At 39.1% G+C, this 17115-nt stretch overlaps 4 protein-coding genes across 11 annotated transcripts in view; 3 read left to right on the plus strand and 1 right to left on the minus strand.

The window, feature by feature from the left end:
- Positions 1-13958, plus strand: part of LOC134823483 (inverted formin-2-like) — an 86076-nt gene extending 72118 nt beyond the window's left edge. For 7 of the 8 annotated variants that reach the window (XM_063834967.1, XM_063834963.1, XM_063834964.1 and 4 more), the window contains 11 exons: positions 1448-1626; positions 1910-3201; positions 3344-3532; positions 3752-3852; positions 4150-4399; positions 4572-4692; positions 4910-5074; positions 9169-9317; positions 10950-11079; positions 11335-11376; positions 13243-13958. In XM_063834967.1, the coding sequence (XP_063691037.1) occupies positions 1448-1626; positions 1910-3201; positions 3344-3532; positions 3752-3852; positions 4150-4399; positions 4572-4692; positions 4910-5074; positions 9169-9317; positions 10950-11079; positions 11335-11376; positions 13243-13308 (2684 nt within the window). In that variant the 3' untranslated portion in view covers positions 13309-13958. The remainder of the gene's footprint in view (positions 1-1447; positions 1627-1909; positions 3202-3343; positions 3533-3751; positions 3853-4149; positions 4400-4571; positions 4693-4909; positions 5075-9168; positions 9318-10949; positions 11080-11334; positions 11377-13242) is intronic. The other variant, XM_063834961.1, reaches the window with a different exon arrangement.
- LOC134823488 (double-strand-break repair protein rad21 homolog A-like) overlaps positions 1-17115 on the plus strand; it is a 901854-nt gene that overhangs the window by 608042 nt on the left and 276697 nt on the right. The gene's annotated exons all lie outside the window — the stretch shown is intronic.
- LOC134823490 (F-box/WD repeat-containing protein 11-like) overlaps positions 1-17115 on the plus strand; it is a 91726-nt gene that overhangs the window by 58498 nt on the left and 16113 nt on the right. The gene's annotated exons all lie outside the window — the stretch shown is intronic.
- On the minus strand, positions 5177-9156 carry LOC134823484 (uncharacterized). Its single transcript, XM_063834968.1, has one exon. The coding sequence runs from the start codon at positions 8775-8777 to the stop codon at positions 5484-5486; it is 3294 nt and encodes a 1097-aa protein (XP_063691038.1). The 5' UTR covers positions 8778-9156; the 3' UTR covers positions 5177-5483.

Here is a 17115-nt window from a genome sequence, read left to right on the forward strand (position 1 = left end):
CCAGTGCAGTAGTAGTGCTTTACTCGGCAATATTATTAACTAGAAACCCGCTAGTCGAAAGCTTTGTTCGAGGAAATTTTAAAAATCAGTTATGTTTTAATTTCTCTTCATCATACAGCTCTGTTATACAGTAGACATAATGGAATTTATTTACCAATGGCGACAGCGTTGTTAGTATTCGGATTCCCAAAACGATACTTTTTACCGCATCAAAAAATACCAATCACAACCAAAGTTATGAATATAAGTCATAGCGTGAGCGTAAATGTGAGCTATATAGTTTTGAAGTTATGACGTAGCATACAGCATAACAACGCGCGTAGTTAAGATGTTCTTGCTCGCGCACGTGCATTTTTATCGTTGCTACGCAACAGCGCAGTAAACCTTTGCTAAAATAACGCCATTATTCTAACGATTATTTAACCTCACTTCCGACGTTAATTATAAAAAATCTAAATCCTAAATCAAAATTCTAAGAATGCTATAGCCTATTCCTATCCTTTTTCTACAACCCTGCTAAAAATGGCGAGGTTTCAACTCCATTTGCGAGCTGGGTTTGATTTCACCAGAGGGTCATTTTGAGGTCGATTTTCGGTGTTTTTTCTTCTATGTCCCCGTTGCCGGGGAAATTTCGTCAAGTTTAAATTATAGTTTAGATAAACGGCTGGGTAAATTATGGAGCGGAAAATATGGCGGAATTTTCGTTTAACCACCAATTTATGGTGTTGATGATCCTGAGTATGGTAGAATTATAGTATACTAATTTATCAGCTGAATATTATTAACATGATTATTATCTCGTATCAATTAAATGTTTCTAGAACCACCTAGTAATAGTTTCTAGAACCTATAGTAATAGTATCATTAACAAGGCCTAATAATACTGCTGATATTTTGATATGCTCAATTAAACTTCGCGTGTTTTCTAAAATTTGTTACCGCTGATTCAGATTAAACTCTGACGGAGACGGATATGTTCCGTATAAAATTGATCCCACTTTTTGGCTGCACGACAAGTACAAGCTCCATATCAGAAGTGTGAGCTTATCACATTTTCCGTGCAATATAATATTATACATGTGTAGTTTGTATTTATTGAACAACTCTCCCGATGGGTTATAAGCGAGGGATGATATCTACTTACCTCTACAACTTCTACTTCCAATGTCAGTTCTCAACATCTATAATTTCCTTTAATCTCAGTAAACATCATTTTCTTTTATCTCTATAATTTTCTTTAATCTCTATCCACCTTCTTACTTGATAGGGTTAGAATCCTTTACCGATTATCTACTTTTTAAACATCTGTATCGTCTAGTTTTAACAATAATATCCAAATCTACCCTAATTTACCCCAATTTACCCTAATTTACCCTAATTTACCCTAATTTACCATAAAAACACTAGCTCCCCGATCCCTGTTAAACTAACAAACATCTGTCCTCAGCGATTCAGTTGCCAGAGCTGGTGGAGCAGTTGAGATGCAAGGAAACAGATGATGACCTGCTGATCCAGCTAGATACGTATCTTGACCACATCGCTCAGGATGGCCAGGAGGACGAGGACTGTGCTTCAGACGTGGACATGGACAGTCCTGAGTTTCTCTTCTCTCAGATATTCTCTAAGGTTCATCTTGATTTTAACTTTAAGTTTTCATTTCCACTTTTTGTGTGTAAATCATCCACCGCAGAAAACTTTTGTGAGTGTAGGGTACAATCAGGAAACGGAAATATTGGCAATTTCTCCACTATCTTGACGCAGGAAAATTTTAATATTTGGCTGAACCGGCCAGGGTTCAGCCAGATATGAACTCTTAAAATTGTGTGATGAACCCTGAATTATATTCTGTGAACCTTCAACTGAACTGATCTTCAATAATGTTAAAGGTTTAAACGATTTATATTTTCAGATGTGCAATCTGCCGGAATGCGAGAATCTCATCACAACTCTACAGAACCTGATGGTTATAGAACCAGACAGTAAACACTTCACTGCAACCTGGCAGTGTCTAGAGCAACTCACTAATCGGGCTATTTTAAATGCAGAGCAACTAGACTCTAACATGAATATTCAGATAGAAACCAGTAATCGGTCAGTCGGTACTGAACCAAAACTTTATTCAGACGTTTCAGTGCAGACTGAGGTTTTGCCAGAACCTCCTGAGATTAAACCCACTTCAGAAATATGTCATAAATGTAAGAACTCAATAAACGGTCAAAGTTATGTAATACCAGACAGCTTACAAAGGACACCAAACGCACCACCTGCGCCTAAAGCGCCGCCGGCCCCTCCAGTGCCTGGTGCGCCGCCTGCCCCTCCGGCACCTAGAGCGCCTCCAGCACCTAGAGCACCTCCAGCACCACGAGTTCCTGGTGCACCGCCCGCCCCTCCTGCTCCCAGAGCGCCTCCTGCTCCACCAGTTCCTGGTGCACCGCCCGCCCCTCCTGCACCAAAAGCTCCTCCAGCACCAAGAGCCCCAGGTGCACCGCCCGCCCCTCCTGCACCAAGAGCTCCTCCAGCACCAAGAGCCCCAGGTGCACCGCCTGCCCCTCCTGCACCAAGAGCTCCTCCAGCACCAAGAGCCCCAGGTGCCCCACCAGCTCCTCCAGCACCAAGAGCCCCAGGTGCTCCACCAGCTCCTCCAGCACCAAGAGCCCCAGGTGCTCCACCAGCACCTCCAGCACCAAGAGCCCCAGGTGCTCCACCAGCACCAAGAGCCCCAGGTGCTCCACCAGCACCAAGAGCCCCAGGTGCACCTCCAGCGCCTGGTGCACCTAGAGCGCCGAGAGCTCCAGGTGCACCTCCTGCTCCCCCTGGTGCTCCTAGACCCCCTGGTGCTCCTAGACCCCCTGGTGCACCAAGAGCTCCTGGTGCTCCTGGCGCTCCCAAAGCTAATGGTGGCCCCCCTCCTGTCGTCGCCCGTAAACCTGCTAAGAAAATGAGACTTGTTGCTTGGGAGAAAATTAAAGTAGGGGAACTAAAGAAGTCATCAGGAAACCTATGGGAGACGTATGCTAATACTCCTTTAGATATCAATCTTATAGACTTTGATCAATTGGAGGAAATGTTTGCTCAGCCAGAAAAGAAAGCGAAAGGAACTGAGAAAAAAGAGGAACCCAAGAAGAAGGGACCTGTTCTCATATCCCTCATTGATCCTAAAAATTCTCTCGGCATAAACCTCATCACCAAAAACTTGCGGATGTAAGTAAATAGTACCGACTACCGCTGTGCCGATACTTCGATGAGACAATTTGAGAAAGTAGAATCTATCCATTGAAAAGTTTGAATAGTTTCTAAGATGATATATCAAGACTGACTAACTTTTAATTTCTTGCTGCTTCAGGCCGTTCCCCGACATCGGAGTGGCGATAACGGGATGTGATACAAACAAGCTGAACAATGACCAGGTGGCTGGTCTACTAAAGATCCTCCCTGACAAAGAAGACATTAAGGCTATGAACGGTTACAGTGGGGATCCCGCTTTACTGGCGGAGGCTGAGCGATTCTACGTTACTCTACTCAAGGTCCCAGAGTAAGTTCTCATCTTGAAGTAAAGCTCGTGGTAGTTGTTAAGTCCTCAATCTTAAAACCAGATATTTGCTGGTTTCCAGGTTTATTTACAAGTTCAAATTTACAAATTCCAATGCTGAGGACCCTGAGGCTGAACGAGGGACAGTCTCCGCGCCCCTAGATTGCCAAGAAATAAATAAAACTTTTGAGCGACTTCTCTCTGATAGATAAAATTATTAAGGTACGCCCTGAGACTCGATTGCATGAAATTCAGCTACGAGTTCAAACCGCTCACTGATGTTCTGGGAAAGAGAATTGATGACTGTCTCAAAGCTGGAAATGGTAATTAACATAACTTATTGTAAATTTGTTGTATTTCAGTATTGTGTAATTATGAGATGAAATGATCTAACCAGATGTAGCCAGTCCACACCCTGGCTCCATAATATGAAGGACTTGTTTCAATTCTTAATGAAAGGCTCAAATAACTTACAACGTAATTGATAAACAAATCTTGCATGCATAATATCCCCCTAATCAACATAACTTAGTTACTTACTCCTTTTTCACTTATGCGGTTTTCAATGATTTATATATTTTAGTTTTGTCGATCCTACGTAAATAGTTGAAATATTTCAGCCATTCTTGAGTCTGCTGAAGTAAAAGAACTGCTGCACATCATGCTGGTGGTTGGTAACTTCATCAACACCGGGGGATACGCGGGAAATGCAGCAGGTTTCAAGCTGTCGCTCCTGACTAAGGTGCACGAAATAAAGAGCAACAAGCCGCGCATGACAATGATGCACGTGTTGGTGGAGTCTATAGAGAAGAACAAACCTGAGCTGCTTCATTTCTACAAGAAGTTTGAGAACATCACCCAGATCGCAAAGTGAGTGACTTATTGGACGCTTCATCCTCTGCTGCTTCAATTGTGCTGATTTATGATGCTTCCAAGGAAAATAGATGATAAGAACTGTTTCGCATCCTCTGCTGCTTCAATTGTGCTGATTTATGATGCTTCCAAGGAAAATAGATAATATAAAGAACTGTTTATTTTTCAGAATTGACAACGCTGAAAATGAGAAGGAACACCGAGAACTGAAAAAAGTGCTGGAAGATATCAAAGGAAGAATGAAGAAACTGGACCAAGCTTCTATAGACAAATTCTCGGATATCATAAAGGTTTGCGAAGTTATTTTTGAGCATTTTCAATTTTCTTCTCTATTTTAATTTTGGTAATGTGGGTGTTTGTATTGATGATTTAACCAGTTTCTCATTGAGTCAACTCCAGAAAATACACCCGTTTTAAATCAGCAATTATTAAGTATGCATCTCCAGAACTATCTGTTGTTTAAAACAATGTTTATATTGAAATGAAATTAAAATTCCTTGAACTCAGGAAGCGACTGAATTTTGTGATACAGCCAAGAAAGGTATAGATGAAATAAACGGTTTGGAGGCCAAGTACATTAAGTTCTTTGTTCTGGACAAGAAGAATTACTCCCTACAAGAGTGTTTAAGAGTGTTTGGTATTTTCTGTGACAAGTTCAAGGCTGCTATAGGGGTGAGTTACTTTTATTTTACAACTGTAGTTGTTAGTAGCAGTGCCGTTATTTTCACACTCTTGGGCTTCAAGTCTGATGTTCTGCAGAAATGATACGATCAATTAATATTTTCTTAAAATTCATAGCAAAATATCAGGAAAATGTGTTGGTGAAATATTTAACATCAGGTTCCCTTTATTAGATTTATAGACACTCAAAACGATTAAAAAATTAAAATACATTTAAACAAAAATTGAAATATCAACTTTTAAAAGATAATATTCGATTAAAAAAACAAAGACCGATCCAAATTATAATTGGATTCAACATAAACCGTCCAAATCACACCGATCATGTTCTAATGGCACAATCATAAGAAATCTCCCAACTGTCACTATGATCTAAACTCAAGTCCCTCCAATGTCACTGTTACCAAAACTCCTCTCCGTCCTCCTCCTCCTCTCCCTCTATCTTTTTGAACTCTGTGATGGTAGCGTATGTCGCTTCACTATTCTCAACCTTCTTCATGAGTGAACCATGAATCTGGAGTTTTTCAGCAGCTCTTCCTTTTTTAACAAACTCCAGGTCCGCGTACGCACTCTCAGCTTCATCTTCTATGTGATCTGGTTCCACACACAGGGGCAATGGTTCAGAGTATAGAGGTTCTGGTTCAGAGTATAGAGGTTCCGCGTCAGAATAAAGGGGCTCCTTAGTTTTGTTAGAGTACAAATCCTCCACGTTCTCGCTAGCAGGAGCTTGTCTAGGTTTGTTAACAGTGGCATAGACGGGTTCCTCATCAGATGGTTTACTGAGTTGCTCGGTGCGAGGGTACGGTCTGCTGGGTTTCTGTATTTGAGGGGGTGGTGGTTTAGTGGCTCCTGTCATGGTGTCTGTTCTCAACTTGCAGGTTACCTCAGACACCTCCCCTGATATGTGGTAATGTAGAACTGGAGCTGATACTGTCAGACTCCTTATTCTCTTGGTGTTGGACTCAGCTGTCATCCTCCTGCTCCTTCTTTTCTTCCTTCTCTTCTTGATGAATATTCCTGTTACAACTGCAGTAGCCATCAGGAACGCTGCTATACCACATCCACATATTATTATTATCAGAGAAAGACCTACTTTTGGAGGGTCCTTACTATCTTCTAATTCACCACCAGCTCCTTCCTCTTCTTCTTCCTCTTCTTCTTCCTCTTCTTCTTCCTCTTCTTCCTTCTCTTCTTCCTTCTCTTCTTCCTTCTCTTCTTCCTTCTCTTCTTCCTTCTCTTCTTCCTTCTCTTCTTCCTCTTCTTCTTCCTCTTCTTCTTCCTCCTCCTCTTCCTCCTCTATTTCCTCTTCACAAGTAAAGTTGTTAGCTTTGCTACTGGTCTGTCCCTCTAAGCAAGGTAAACACTCCTCATCCTTAATGTAACTTCCATCTTTACACTTTGAGAACGAGTATAATATGTCCAGATTCTCTCCTTCGTTCGTTAAAGTGCAGTTAAACTGTTCATCGTCCCATCCTTCTCCGATAGTAACTTGAAACAGACGAGGGGGTGTTTCTTTTATCGTATATCTACCCCAGGACTTAGTAATTGTCCCTGTGGTACACTCCAACCTGACCCCACTATTAGGGTATCCATCTACTCTCCAGATGAAAGAGGTTGGGAGAAGGTTGTAAGTCCTGGTTGCAGGCTTTGTGATCCTCAGTGGTACTGAATAGGATACCTCAACACTTTGTTCTACAGTTTGGTTTGAAGCTAGTATAGAACTTGTTGCATGGCATCGGTATAGTCCCAGGGTCGTTAAGCGGAAGCGTGAAAGGACCAGCGTTATTTTCAGTTTATGCTCTGCCTCTGTCTCGTCCAGCACACTATTGCTTGACTCTGAATCTGTATTGTCTTTTGACCAGTATCCAGATAAGAAGGGAGGCCCTGTTATTGTACATTGGAGAGTGACTGTGGAACCTAGTATAAAAGGTTGAGGTGGTGTAGTTAGCTTTATTTGAGGTTCTTTCGGTCTGCAGATTGAGATATACTCATAAGACACCCGACCTCTTGACACCTCCATTCTTGCAGTATTGAAACGTAGCATTTGAGTATTATATGCTGATTTGCTGATCACTTCCTTGAATTTAGGGGTAATTATATTCAGAGTACCGGATGATATGTTGTGAAATACCTGGATTTTCATTATGGTTTTCGTCCCTTCATCGAATAGAGGTATCGACTGACTGGTGTAGGTACCCCAAGTGTTCAAAGTTCCAGTATTCTTAAAGTAAAAATTCCACGTTTCTGCTGAATCTTCGTTGTCATATAGATACATAAAATAACCTCTCTCTGCTGTTCCATAGTCGCCTTTGACTGTGAGAACATCAGATATGTTAAAGTTGTCAGGAAACTGTAAGACCTCTTGCCTTGTTATATTCTGTCCGAGAAATTTGCAAACTTCACCAACTGGCTGTGTTGGATCCTCATCAAAATCCACGCCTTCAGCGTCACCACCTTCAGAGTCACCACCTTCAGAGTCATCACCTTCAGAGTCATCACCTTCAGAGTCATCACCTTCAGAGTCATCACCTTCAGAGTCATCACCTTCAGAGTCATTACCTTTAGAGTCACCACCTTCAGATTCATTACCTTCAGAGTCATCACCTTCAGAGTCATTACCTTCAGAGTCATCACCTTCAGAGTCATCACCTTCAGAGTCATCACCTTCAGAGTCATCACCTTCAGAGTCATCACCTTCAGAGTCATTACCTTCAGAGTCATCACCTTCAGTGTCATCACCTTTAGAGTCACCACCTTCAGATTCATTACCTTCAGAGTCATCACCTTCAGAGTCATCACCTTCAGAGTCATCACCTTCAGAGTCATCTGTTCCAGTACTCTCATCACCAGAATTATTGTCCTGAATATCACCTATATCCTGCTGTTCAGATAACACTACATTCACCTCACGGCTCACTCCCTCATCACTAACTAACAAGCTCTGTCCTTTACACTTGTAGATACCTGTGTCTTCAGAGCTCAGCCCACGGATTGTGTAGGTCAGTGTAAGAGTATGTTCCTCTTCAGACCCCCCTAGTTCTGTCTCTGCGTTCCCCAGTTCCTCTCTTCCTTTGCTCCATGTAGCTGACAGTACCGGAAGTCCTGTTACTCTGCAGATCAGCGTGTAGATTCCTCCCTCTGTCACGGGCCCTGAGGGTCTCATCTCAACTTCAACTCTTGGCTCTGAAGATCTACAGAATGTGATAGATTGTAGGGTTACGAATGTGGCGATATTCTCGCTGACGAAGATCTTGTTCGAGGATAGAATGTTTGACATGCTCTGCTGATAGTTAAAGGACACTATTGTAGGATTAGCTTGACTTGTGACATAGCAAGTAGTCTCAGTCTCGCTGCACTTCATCTGCAGTACCAGCTTGTTACTGTCCTTATCTATAACTCTTGTTTGTAAGACTTTGCTGTTACTCGGAGTGAGCACCCCAAAGACTCCGTTGCTGTACAATGCAGTTTTCATGAAGGCCCGGCGTGATTGTCCTTTAAACGAGAGGAAATAATAGGACTTCTTTTTCTGTACCTGTCCCCTGACCGTCAGGATATCTCTAAGAGAGTAGCCCTGTGGTATTGTGAGATCCTGCCCTGGGGCCCATCCTTCAATTAGCAGATCTTCACAAGCCTCACTAGAAATAACGGGTACGAACCAGCAGCAGAGAGTTACCAGAGACAACAAACGTAACATTTGAGTAGCGAAAAGTGGCTGAGATCAACACACTGATATCTACTGACCAGGTCCTGAATCACCAGGCATTATCTCACTGATAAACTATTGTAACTAAATCTCACAAAACAGTTACACTAACCCCAGCATGAGTAGATTAATTCATAGTTAGGTGTCATGTGATACTCAGCGCACCATCATTCAGAAGTCAAAATATTTTCGGGGACAGTTTCAAATATCAAAATGACTAAAGCTTGTCGTTCCAAAGTTGAAAAGTTCGTTCCACGTTTATAAAATGATATGAATTATATAAATTGCGGTAAATCGGGGCGCGGTAAATCGGGTTGCGGTCAATCGGGGTTTTATTGTAATATGAATTATAGAATTATCTACAACACGTGATATTTTTCAGGAGAATGAGAAGAGACGCCTGCAGGAAGCAAGACTTGCTAAGAGAAAAGAGGACATGGCGAAGAGAGAAACATTGCCCCGAGCGAAGAAGAAGGGAATGCCTCCTCCTGAGGAGGAGTGTGTTATCGACACCTTACTTAATGAGATTAGGTTAGTTATTGATACCTTACTTTCTGGGATTAGGTTAGTTATTGATAACTTATTTTCAAAGATAAAGTTATTTATTAATACCTTACTTTATAAGATTAGGTTAATTATTGAATATTGATAGCTTACTTTCTAAGATTATGTTAGTTAATAGTTATTGATACCTTACTTTCTAAGATTAGGTTAGTTATTGATACCTTACTTTTTTAAATTAGGCCAGTTATTGATACCTTACTTTCTAAGATTAGGTTATTTATTAATACCTTACTTTCTAAGATTAGGTTATTTATTAATACCTTACTTTCTAAGATAGGGTTAATTATTAATACCTTACTTTCTAAGATCAAGTTAGTTTTCTCCCCCTCCTCCAGCTTCTTTGACAATATTTAAGAAAATGTAGCTGTAAGTGAGATGATTATTACTGAAGCAGTAATCTTTACGATGTGATTATGTTGCAAACATTCCGACTCAAATGTGCGGTAAATTCTGAAGAAGTACTCACCAAGATAATTCAAGTTATTGGAGAGGGAATATCACTGAAAAGGAGAAATTGTATAATTTCCATATATCGACCCTATAGGGATATTACTTATGTAACTAATCATTTTTCCAGAACTAATGCTACTCATTAAGGCACTACAGTATTATTTAAGTTTTTATAGAATAAAAAGTAAATATTTCACTAATTTTCAGCCCAAGTTCCAGTTCCAAGTAAACTGAAGTTGAAATGTTAACTAACATCCTGTTATTCGAGACCTGCTAAGTAAAAAACAGCTCCTACCATCTCTTTATATAGCATCAAACTAGATCATCAGATTAATTACATTAGTTAACTAATCATAAGATTAGTTTAAACTTCTAACTAATCCTGAGATTAGTTACATCTCTATCTACATCCTCAGATTAATTCAATCTCTATTTTCTATCCCCAAACTAATTTAATTAATTACAATTTCCTCATCACAAGATTCATTCAATTTCTAACTAGATTAGTTTAAACTCTATCTAGATCTTCATATTAAGTCAATCTCTATTTTCTATCCCCAAATTAATTCAATCTCTATCTAGATCTTTATAGATTCATTTCAATTTCTTATTAGATTCATTTCAATTTCTAAAGTAGATCCTCATATTAATTGATTTTCTTACTAGATCTTCAGATTCATTTCAGATTAGATCCAACCAGGTCCTCAGATTCGTTCAACAATTAATTTGATTTTATTTTATTTAATATAAGATTCATTTCAAATTAGATTCAACGAACTACTATATTACTGTGCTTTAATAAATCAACCTAATGAATCTACCGATTTGTTTCCAAGTTTAAATCTTTTCCAATTACGCTGCAAAGCGGACACGTTTTAGTTTTAATTCACAACTTAACGGGTTAAAGGGTGGTTAACTTTCTTCCGATTTTTCACTTTTACTCTATCAAGAAATTAAAGCCCGTCGATATTCTGATAATCGAAGCAGTTCAAAATCTTAATTCTCCCCAATATGAAATAATAACAGGTCAAATATTGTTATTAAATACAACATGTCTACTGATTTAACAAAACTACACAATTAATGAACCAATCAACTAACTAAAAATTAACTAAATAACTAACTAATCTAACTAATTTTGTGTTGCAGAGGGGGACTGAAGTTGCGGAAGTCGAAGAGCGTAGGTCCCGCAGAGTCTAAGTCTCTAACCAGAAACAGCAGTATAAAGAAGAGCAACCAGGAGTCTGCCGAGAAGTGGAGGAAAACCAAGATAGCCATGGTTAGTTAGAATTTAGTTATATTATTGTAATCTACATGGTTAATAAAACTTAAGTTTGTTTAACTTACATGGTTACTTAAACTTAAGTTTGTTTTACTTTCATGGTTAGTAAAACTTTAGTTAGTTAAATGTGACATAGCACTTTTATGGGTATAAAGCACTAGGGTAGTTCCCATTTCTAATCTCAGTTTTTAATGGGCGTAGAGTTTTACAGCACTGCTAAAATATTTGAAATAATTTGAATATGTTTCAAAGAGCGCGGCCGCGGCAGCAAAAGGACTTCCAATAAAGAGCCCGGTAATACTTAGTACCTTTATGTTGGCATTCGTTTGACGAATTGAGAAACTCGTTAGGAATTCGGGCCCAAACACTACTCGCCACAGACTGCATGGAAATGTTATTAGCATGTTAACCAACAGCTATACTTTCTTAGAGCTAACCGGTTTAATTATTTATTAATTTTACTTACAAAATGAACTATAACTGTGGGAAATATGATGTATAATTGCATGTATTTGTTGATATTATCAATTTTTACCTCTGTTAGGCCCTACTAAATCTTGGTAGAGTGAGACGGGTATGTACTATTATCAGCTGCTCTCTTGTGCTCTCTTAATAATATCGCTAAAATATTTATGTAGCTAACAACTATTTTAATAGTAACAAGGGGAGGTTCGACTAAAATTCTTTCTACTGATGAACACACATTGACTTTCTACTTTGCAAACCACACTAAACGCTTAATAGTGCCAGAGGAGCTGGACCAGACTGGTGTAACATAGCGACTACTCACACGTCGTCTTAGTTCACCTCTCTCTTCCACACCCAGCCACCACACACCCACAACACTTACCATCATCCTTGATTACACATCTTGATTCCACCGGCATCCTCCCATAGGACTGCCATACCCCAGAGGTAGGCAAAGCATCCACATGCTATCCTCTCGTGGGCCAACCAGGCCCAGCCTCTCTTTTTTTTAATTGTTTAAAACACAAACATTGTGGAATATTTACTTTAACCTCCCCCGATCTGCTGATATTGTCTTGTGTACGCCCCCCCCCCCCCCCCCCCCTCACCATTATTGAGATCTAAAGATTTAATTTCCATCATTATAAGCTGTACAAGCTGATTTGTCATCATTCCAATTTTTGGATCTTTTTAAATCTAACCCTTATTTTGCTATTCTGCTGCCGTTTGTGAGTGAACTGTGAAATAATTAGTCTCGTATTACAACTCACTTTCACATTAGTTAACAATTAGATTAGTGACCACTCCCTAATCACAAGTGAGTTATAAATAGAGTGAGGAAACATTATGGAGCTACCAGTGTATTTAAGTGCATTCTCCATCCCGGTCCTGGGTTATGTATATCCAAATCACTCTCCTCTTTATTGGCGCTGGTACTGGTTTTTACTATTAAATACTGACTTTTAACGCTTAAGTTAGACTCCTGTTTTGGGTTGGTCATTTCCCACTCCTGGATTAGATCGTGTAGAGAAACATTAGCAAGCTAAGCAGTGTGGAATTGTCATTACTGCCTGATTTAGTCCTCAATTAGAACACTTAATGTTTCAGGTTTCCGCACAGCGTATCAGGTGATTGCTTGTTAGAATAAGTCTGCATGGTCCTCAAAGTTAATAAGGGACTGCACCCCAATTATAAGCCAGACCTTAGTTTGATTATAAAGAGTGTAGTGTACATAATCAGAATGGTTTGCAGTCATTAGGAGACCAATTAGCATGTCATTAATCAAACTGTTTCCTTAATGGAATGAGTTGATAAGTATGGTCTGAGTATCTCGAGAGTTAAGCGACAGTTTGATGTTTGCACTGCAAAGTGTAAAGCTGGTTTTAATATCTCGCGGGATTGGTTCCGGATCAGTGGATGTTAAGAAATGTGCGAGACAAGATATATCGAGTTGGTGAGGTAGTTGTAGGTTTAATTTAAGGCTTCAAGAATGACCGACTCTGATAATTGCCTTGTGATATGAGACTTACAATTAATTGGATACATTGGATTGACCGCATGTGTTGGTAACCAGACTAATGTAGTAATATGCAAATTGAACAATAATTATGAGAAAACCAAAATTACCACTTATTATAGTAATCTGATATTCAGTTTAATTTGAATATTTCTTAACATTTGTTATATTTTCAGCCGGAGGTCAAACCAGTAAACGGTTCTTTGGATCTATCGCAGATAAACGTGGAAGTGAAAACGTGACATCCACTGTGACAGAAAGTCACGTGACATTCAACTGTGACAGAAAGACTTTCTGTGAACTTTTATTTTAGTTCGGATAATTTAATTTTAATTTGAAGACGGTGAGACCACAGTCCCGGTGTACAAAGATAGTTTTATAGAGTTTTTATATTAGGCAGAGTTAAATAGTTTATTGTATAGTGTATAGTGCACATATAACTCTGAACACTGCAAAATGTACACTGTGCACGTATCACGCACTGTGCGCGGTACACTGATTAAACTGATACTGTACAAGGTACAGCGATTAATGAACAATACGATTGTGAAAGGACAATGTTCAAGTCTCTGTGAGATATGTTTTCACTAACAAGTCAGTTCTTTAATAGTAATACACGTGGTAAGTTGTCATACGTTGTATGACCCGCCGCGCACGAGTGCGCGGCTCCCCCTGTATCGTAGAAACTCTATAGTGGAACGACCGTGGGGGTCACGACGTGATACAAGTGGTAAGGGGAGTGGCGAAGAGGTTTTTATTTGTAGTTTTATTGACCGTCACTTGTCGTGGATAAGTCTCAAAAATAAAGTACATAATTATCATATTAAGTAAAAAGCAGATTCACCTCTTACCAAGTAAAAGGGTTCCAAGGGTTCAGAGGAAGACTTACGCATTAGTACTTGTCGTGGATAAGTCTCAAAAATAAAGTACATAGTTATCATATTAAGTAAAAAGCAGATTCACCTCTTACCAAGTAAAAGGGTTCCAAGGGTTCAGAGGAAGATTTACGCATTAGTAAATAAATTTCGGAGCTCTCTTAGTCTTGCCGTAGCCATGTCACTCTCACAGTTCTGACTGCTAGTGTAAATAGTGGACGATAGAGATGCTTTTTAGAATATTGGAGCGTATTTTATTTTAAGATTCTTTGTAAATATAAAATTTAGTTTATGTGAATCGAATACACTAGTGTTTCGTGTATTCATACATCATAAGATCATACCAACATCGCGCAGTGGAAATTAAATACAATGTTTTGCCTAAACCATAAACTGTTAAACTTGCCTACGCATGTGCTTACACGTATACAAATACTACGTGACGCATTTGTTTCACAAGTTGCGCGAGATTACTTAGCTTCCTAATCTTAGCTTGTAGCCTTTGCTTAATTGACGATGTCAATTCATCGCAGCTCGGCGCGGCACAGTAGCGCATCTCGCCGATCTAGCGAGAGAAGCCTCATTGAGTGCGCGGCGCGGCACAGTAACGCATCGCGCTACAAAGCCTTTGCTTGCTTTTCTCACTTCGAGTGCAACACTCTTGAAAAAAATGCAATGCAAATACACATAAACATTGGCCTGTACGTCAGGTAAGCTTTGGTCAGGTAAAGTTAATATATGCACTTATACAAATTTTGTATCACGTTGTGACCCCCACGGTCGTTTCACTATAGTGTCCTGACGATACAGGGCACAGGGGGGGGCTGAAACCAGGTTTTCGATCAAACGCTGCCATTTGTAGTTAAACGTCGCCAACAGTTGCTCTCGTCCAATGAAATCGCTGCACTTTGCCTGCCATTATGCATAATTGAATTACATATATTCGTATGTGTGGCTTGGCTTTCATAATGCAGCGATTTCATTGGACGAGAGCACCTGTTGGCGACGTTTGACTACAAATGGCAATGTTTGATCGAAAACCTGGTTTCAGCTCCCCCTGTGAGGGGGAGCCGCGCACTCGTGCGCGGCGGGTCATACAACGTATGACAATACAAATCAGTAATCACTTGGAATACTTTTGAAAAAGAATAACAAGCTCAACAACGCTACTGATTTATTTCTCCATAAAAAGCATAATAGCGTGAGAAGCTTTTGTAAAGGTGCCTCGAAAGTGATTTTAAACGATTCCAGATTCCCCGTTCAATTTTTGTCGTTGAACGCCAACTCAGTGCATAATTAAAAAAGTTATAAACATATTTCATAAGTATCAAATTGAATGTACTTTTGGCGGAGATAAAACCTTTACCTGAGGACCCCAGGCTATTATGTTCATTAACATAAAGATTTGGCGGAATGACAGGCTGAGCGCGGCCCAGTAAATAAAACCTGCGCCTAAAAATTAATTGAGCAAGTTATAAAAATGTTTTATACTATCAAATTTAATGGGTTTTTAGGATATATAACGCGTGCCTTAATTTAAAAATATTATGCTAGTATAAAAATTGTAGCGCGATGCACTACTGGGTCGCGCCGCGCATCAAATAATTCTTCGGTAGATCGGCGAGATGCACCACTGTGCCTCCCCAAGCTGCGAAGGATTGACATCGTGAATCAAGTATAAAAATAAATTGAATTCGTATAGTCGAGTCCAATTTCATTAACGATGCCACAGCAGTGACAATTAGATTTTGACCGTTCTGTGTACATTTGTAAATGCTGATTTCGATTTATATTATTATATAATGGTAAGTATTTAAAGTTAAGTTGCACAATTTTGTACTTCTATTCCATATTCAAATCTTCATATTGTCTTCACGATTACTTTTAAAACCAAAACTAAATTTAATCTTTAAGCATAAACAGCTCAAATATCGTTTTACAAGCCTGTCACGTGCGCGCGTTTGACAAAAATGGTTATTTGCTCATAACTCGTCAAGAAATTATTTTCATGCTACACAATAAGTCTTATTCGAAATCAGCGTAAAGATACATTGGTATAGCTCACTTGCACTAAACCCGCTTTAAATTATGAATCATAAATGATATTTCCAAACCGTTTGATAGTTACCTTTTTTGAAATACCCTGTGGTATTTCAAAAAGATACGGCACAAACTTTTCTAACGATATTATCTAATTTGTTGGTTTATTGGAGAGTTTGAATGATAGTCTTTAGGAGGCAAGATTAAGAATTTGAATTTAACAACAAAAAAGGTCATTCAAACAATATATACATACAATACAATTAATAAATCAAGTGATTCAATTGTTCAATTTTTTTTAATTTTTTATTTTTAAATTCAATTGTTCAATTCACACAAACTTTCAAAACACATCATCTACTCCATCATCGGGGCAGGGATGAGGTTGTACGAGACTTCTGATAGAGGGGTCTCTAGTTTGATGTCAATCATCTTTCCGTTGTACCCACGAAGAGCGATAAGAGTTGTTCTTAGCATAGCAAATCTTATCCTCGTTCTTACATGCATTACTAAATCACAGTACCTCTCCTTCCTCTTTCTGGCTATGAGATCTGCTAATCTGTTGACAAATTGCTTACGCTCGGGGTGAAGTTTGCCTTCTGACTTTGTCCTATTTGATAAGCAATTGGGGTGTGAAACCCTAATGTCAAGAAAGGTCTTATCAAATGGAGGTCAAACTCCTCTAGCAGATACATTAAGCCAAGCTTTGTCACCAGTTATAGTCTTGGGGTTGAGACAGTCACCCTCGTTTACCTTCTGTTTTAGATTTTTTGTATATGGGTTGCAGTCTTGTGACAGAAAGTCTACACTATATAGTATGCTTAAGTTTATATTGTGTAGTTCGATGATATAAAATGCAACTTCAAGATGGATATTGGAGAGCTGGCGAAAAATTATGGCCTTTGTATCGATGGTTATAATAAGCTATAAATATCTTAAACTATCAAGAAAACAACAATTTCAAGAAAACAACAATTTTATTTAGTATCAATTAAAGCAAACATAAATATATTTTATATATAACTAGCAGGACCTATGGCCATTGTGTCTCTGATATGATTGTGGGTAACTATGCAGTGCTAATTAAAAATTTCTTGATACTTCATTCTCAAATTGGCCATTGTGTCTCTGATA

The sequence above is a fragment of the Bolinopsis microptera genome, chromosome 11 (assembly GCF_026151205.1).
Source record: "Bolinopsis microptera isolate Bmic1 chromosome 11, MBARI_Bmic_1.0, whole genome shotgun sequence".
Classification (NCBI taxonomy): domain Eukaryota; kingdom Metazoa; phylum Ctenophora; class Tentaculata; order Lobata; family Bolinopsidae; genus Bolinopsis; species Bolinopsis microptera.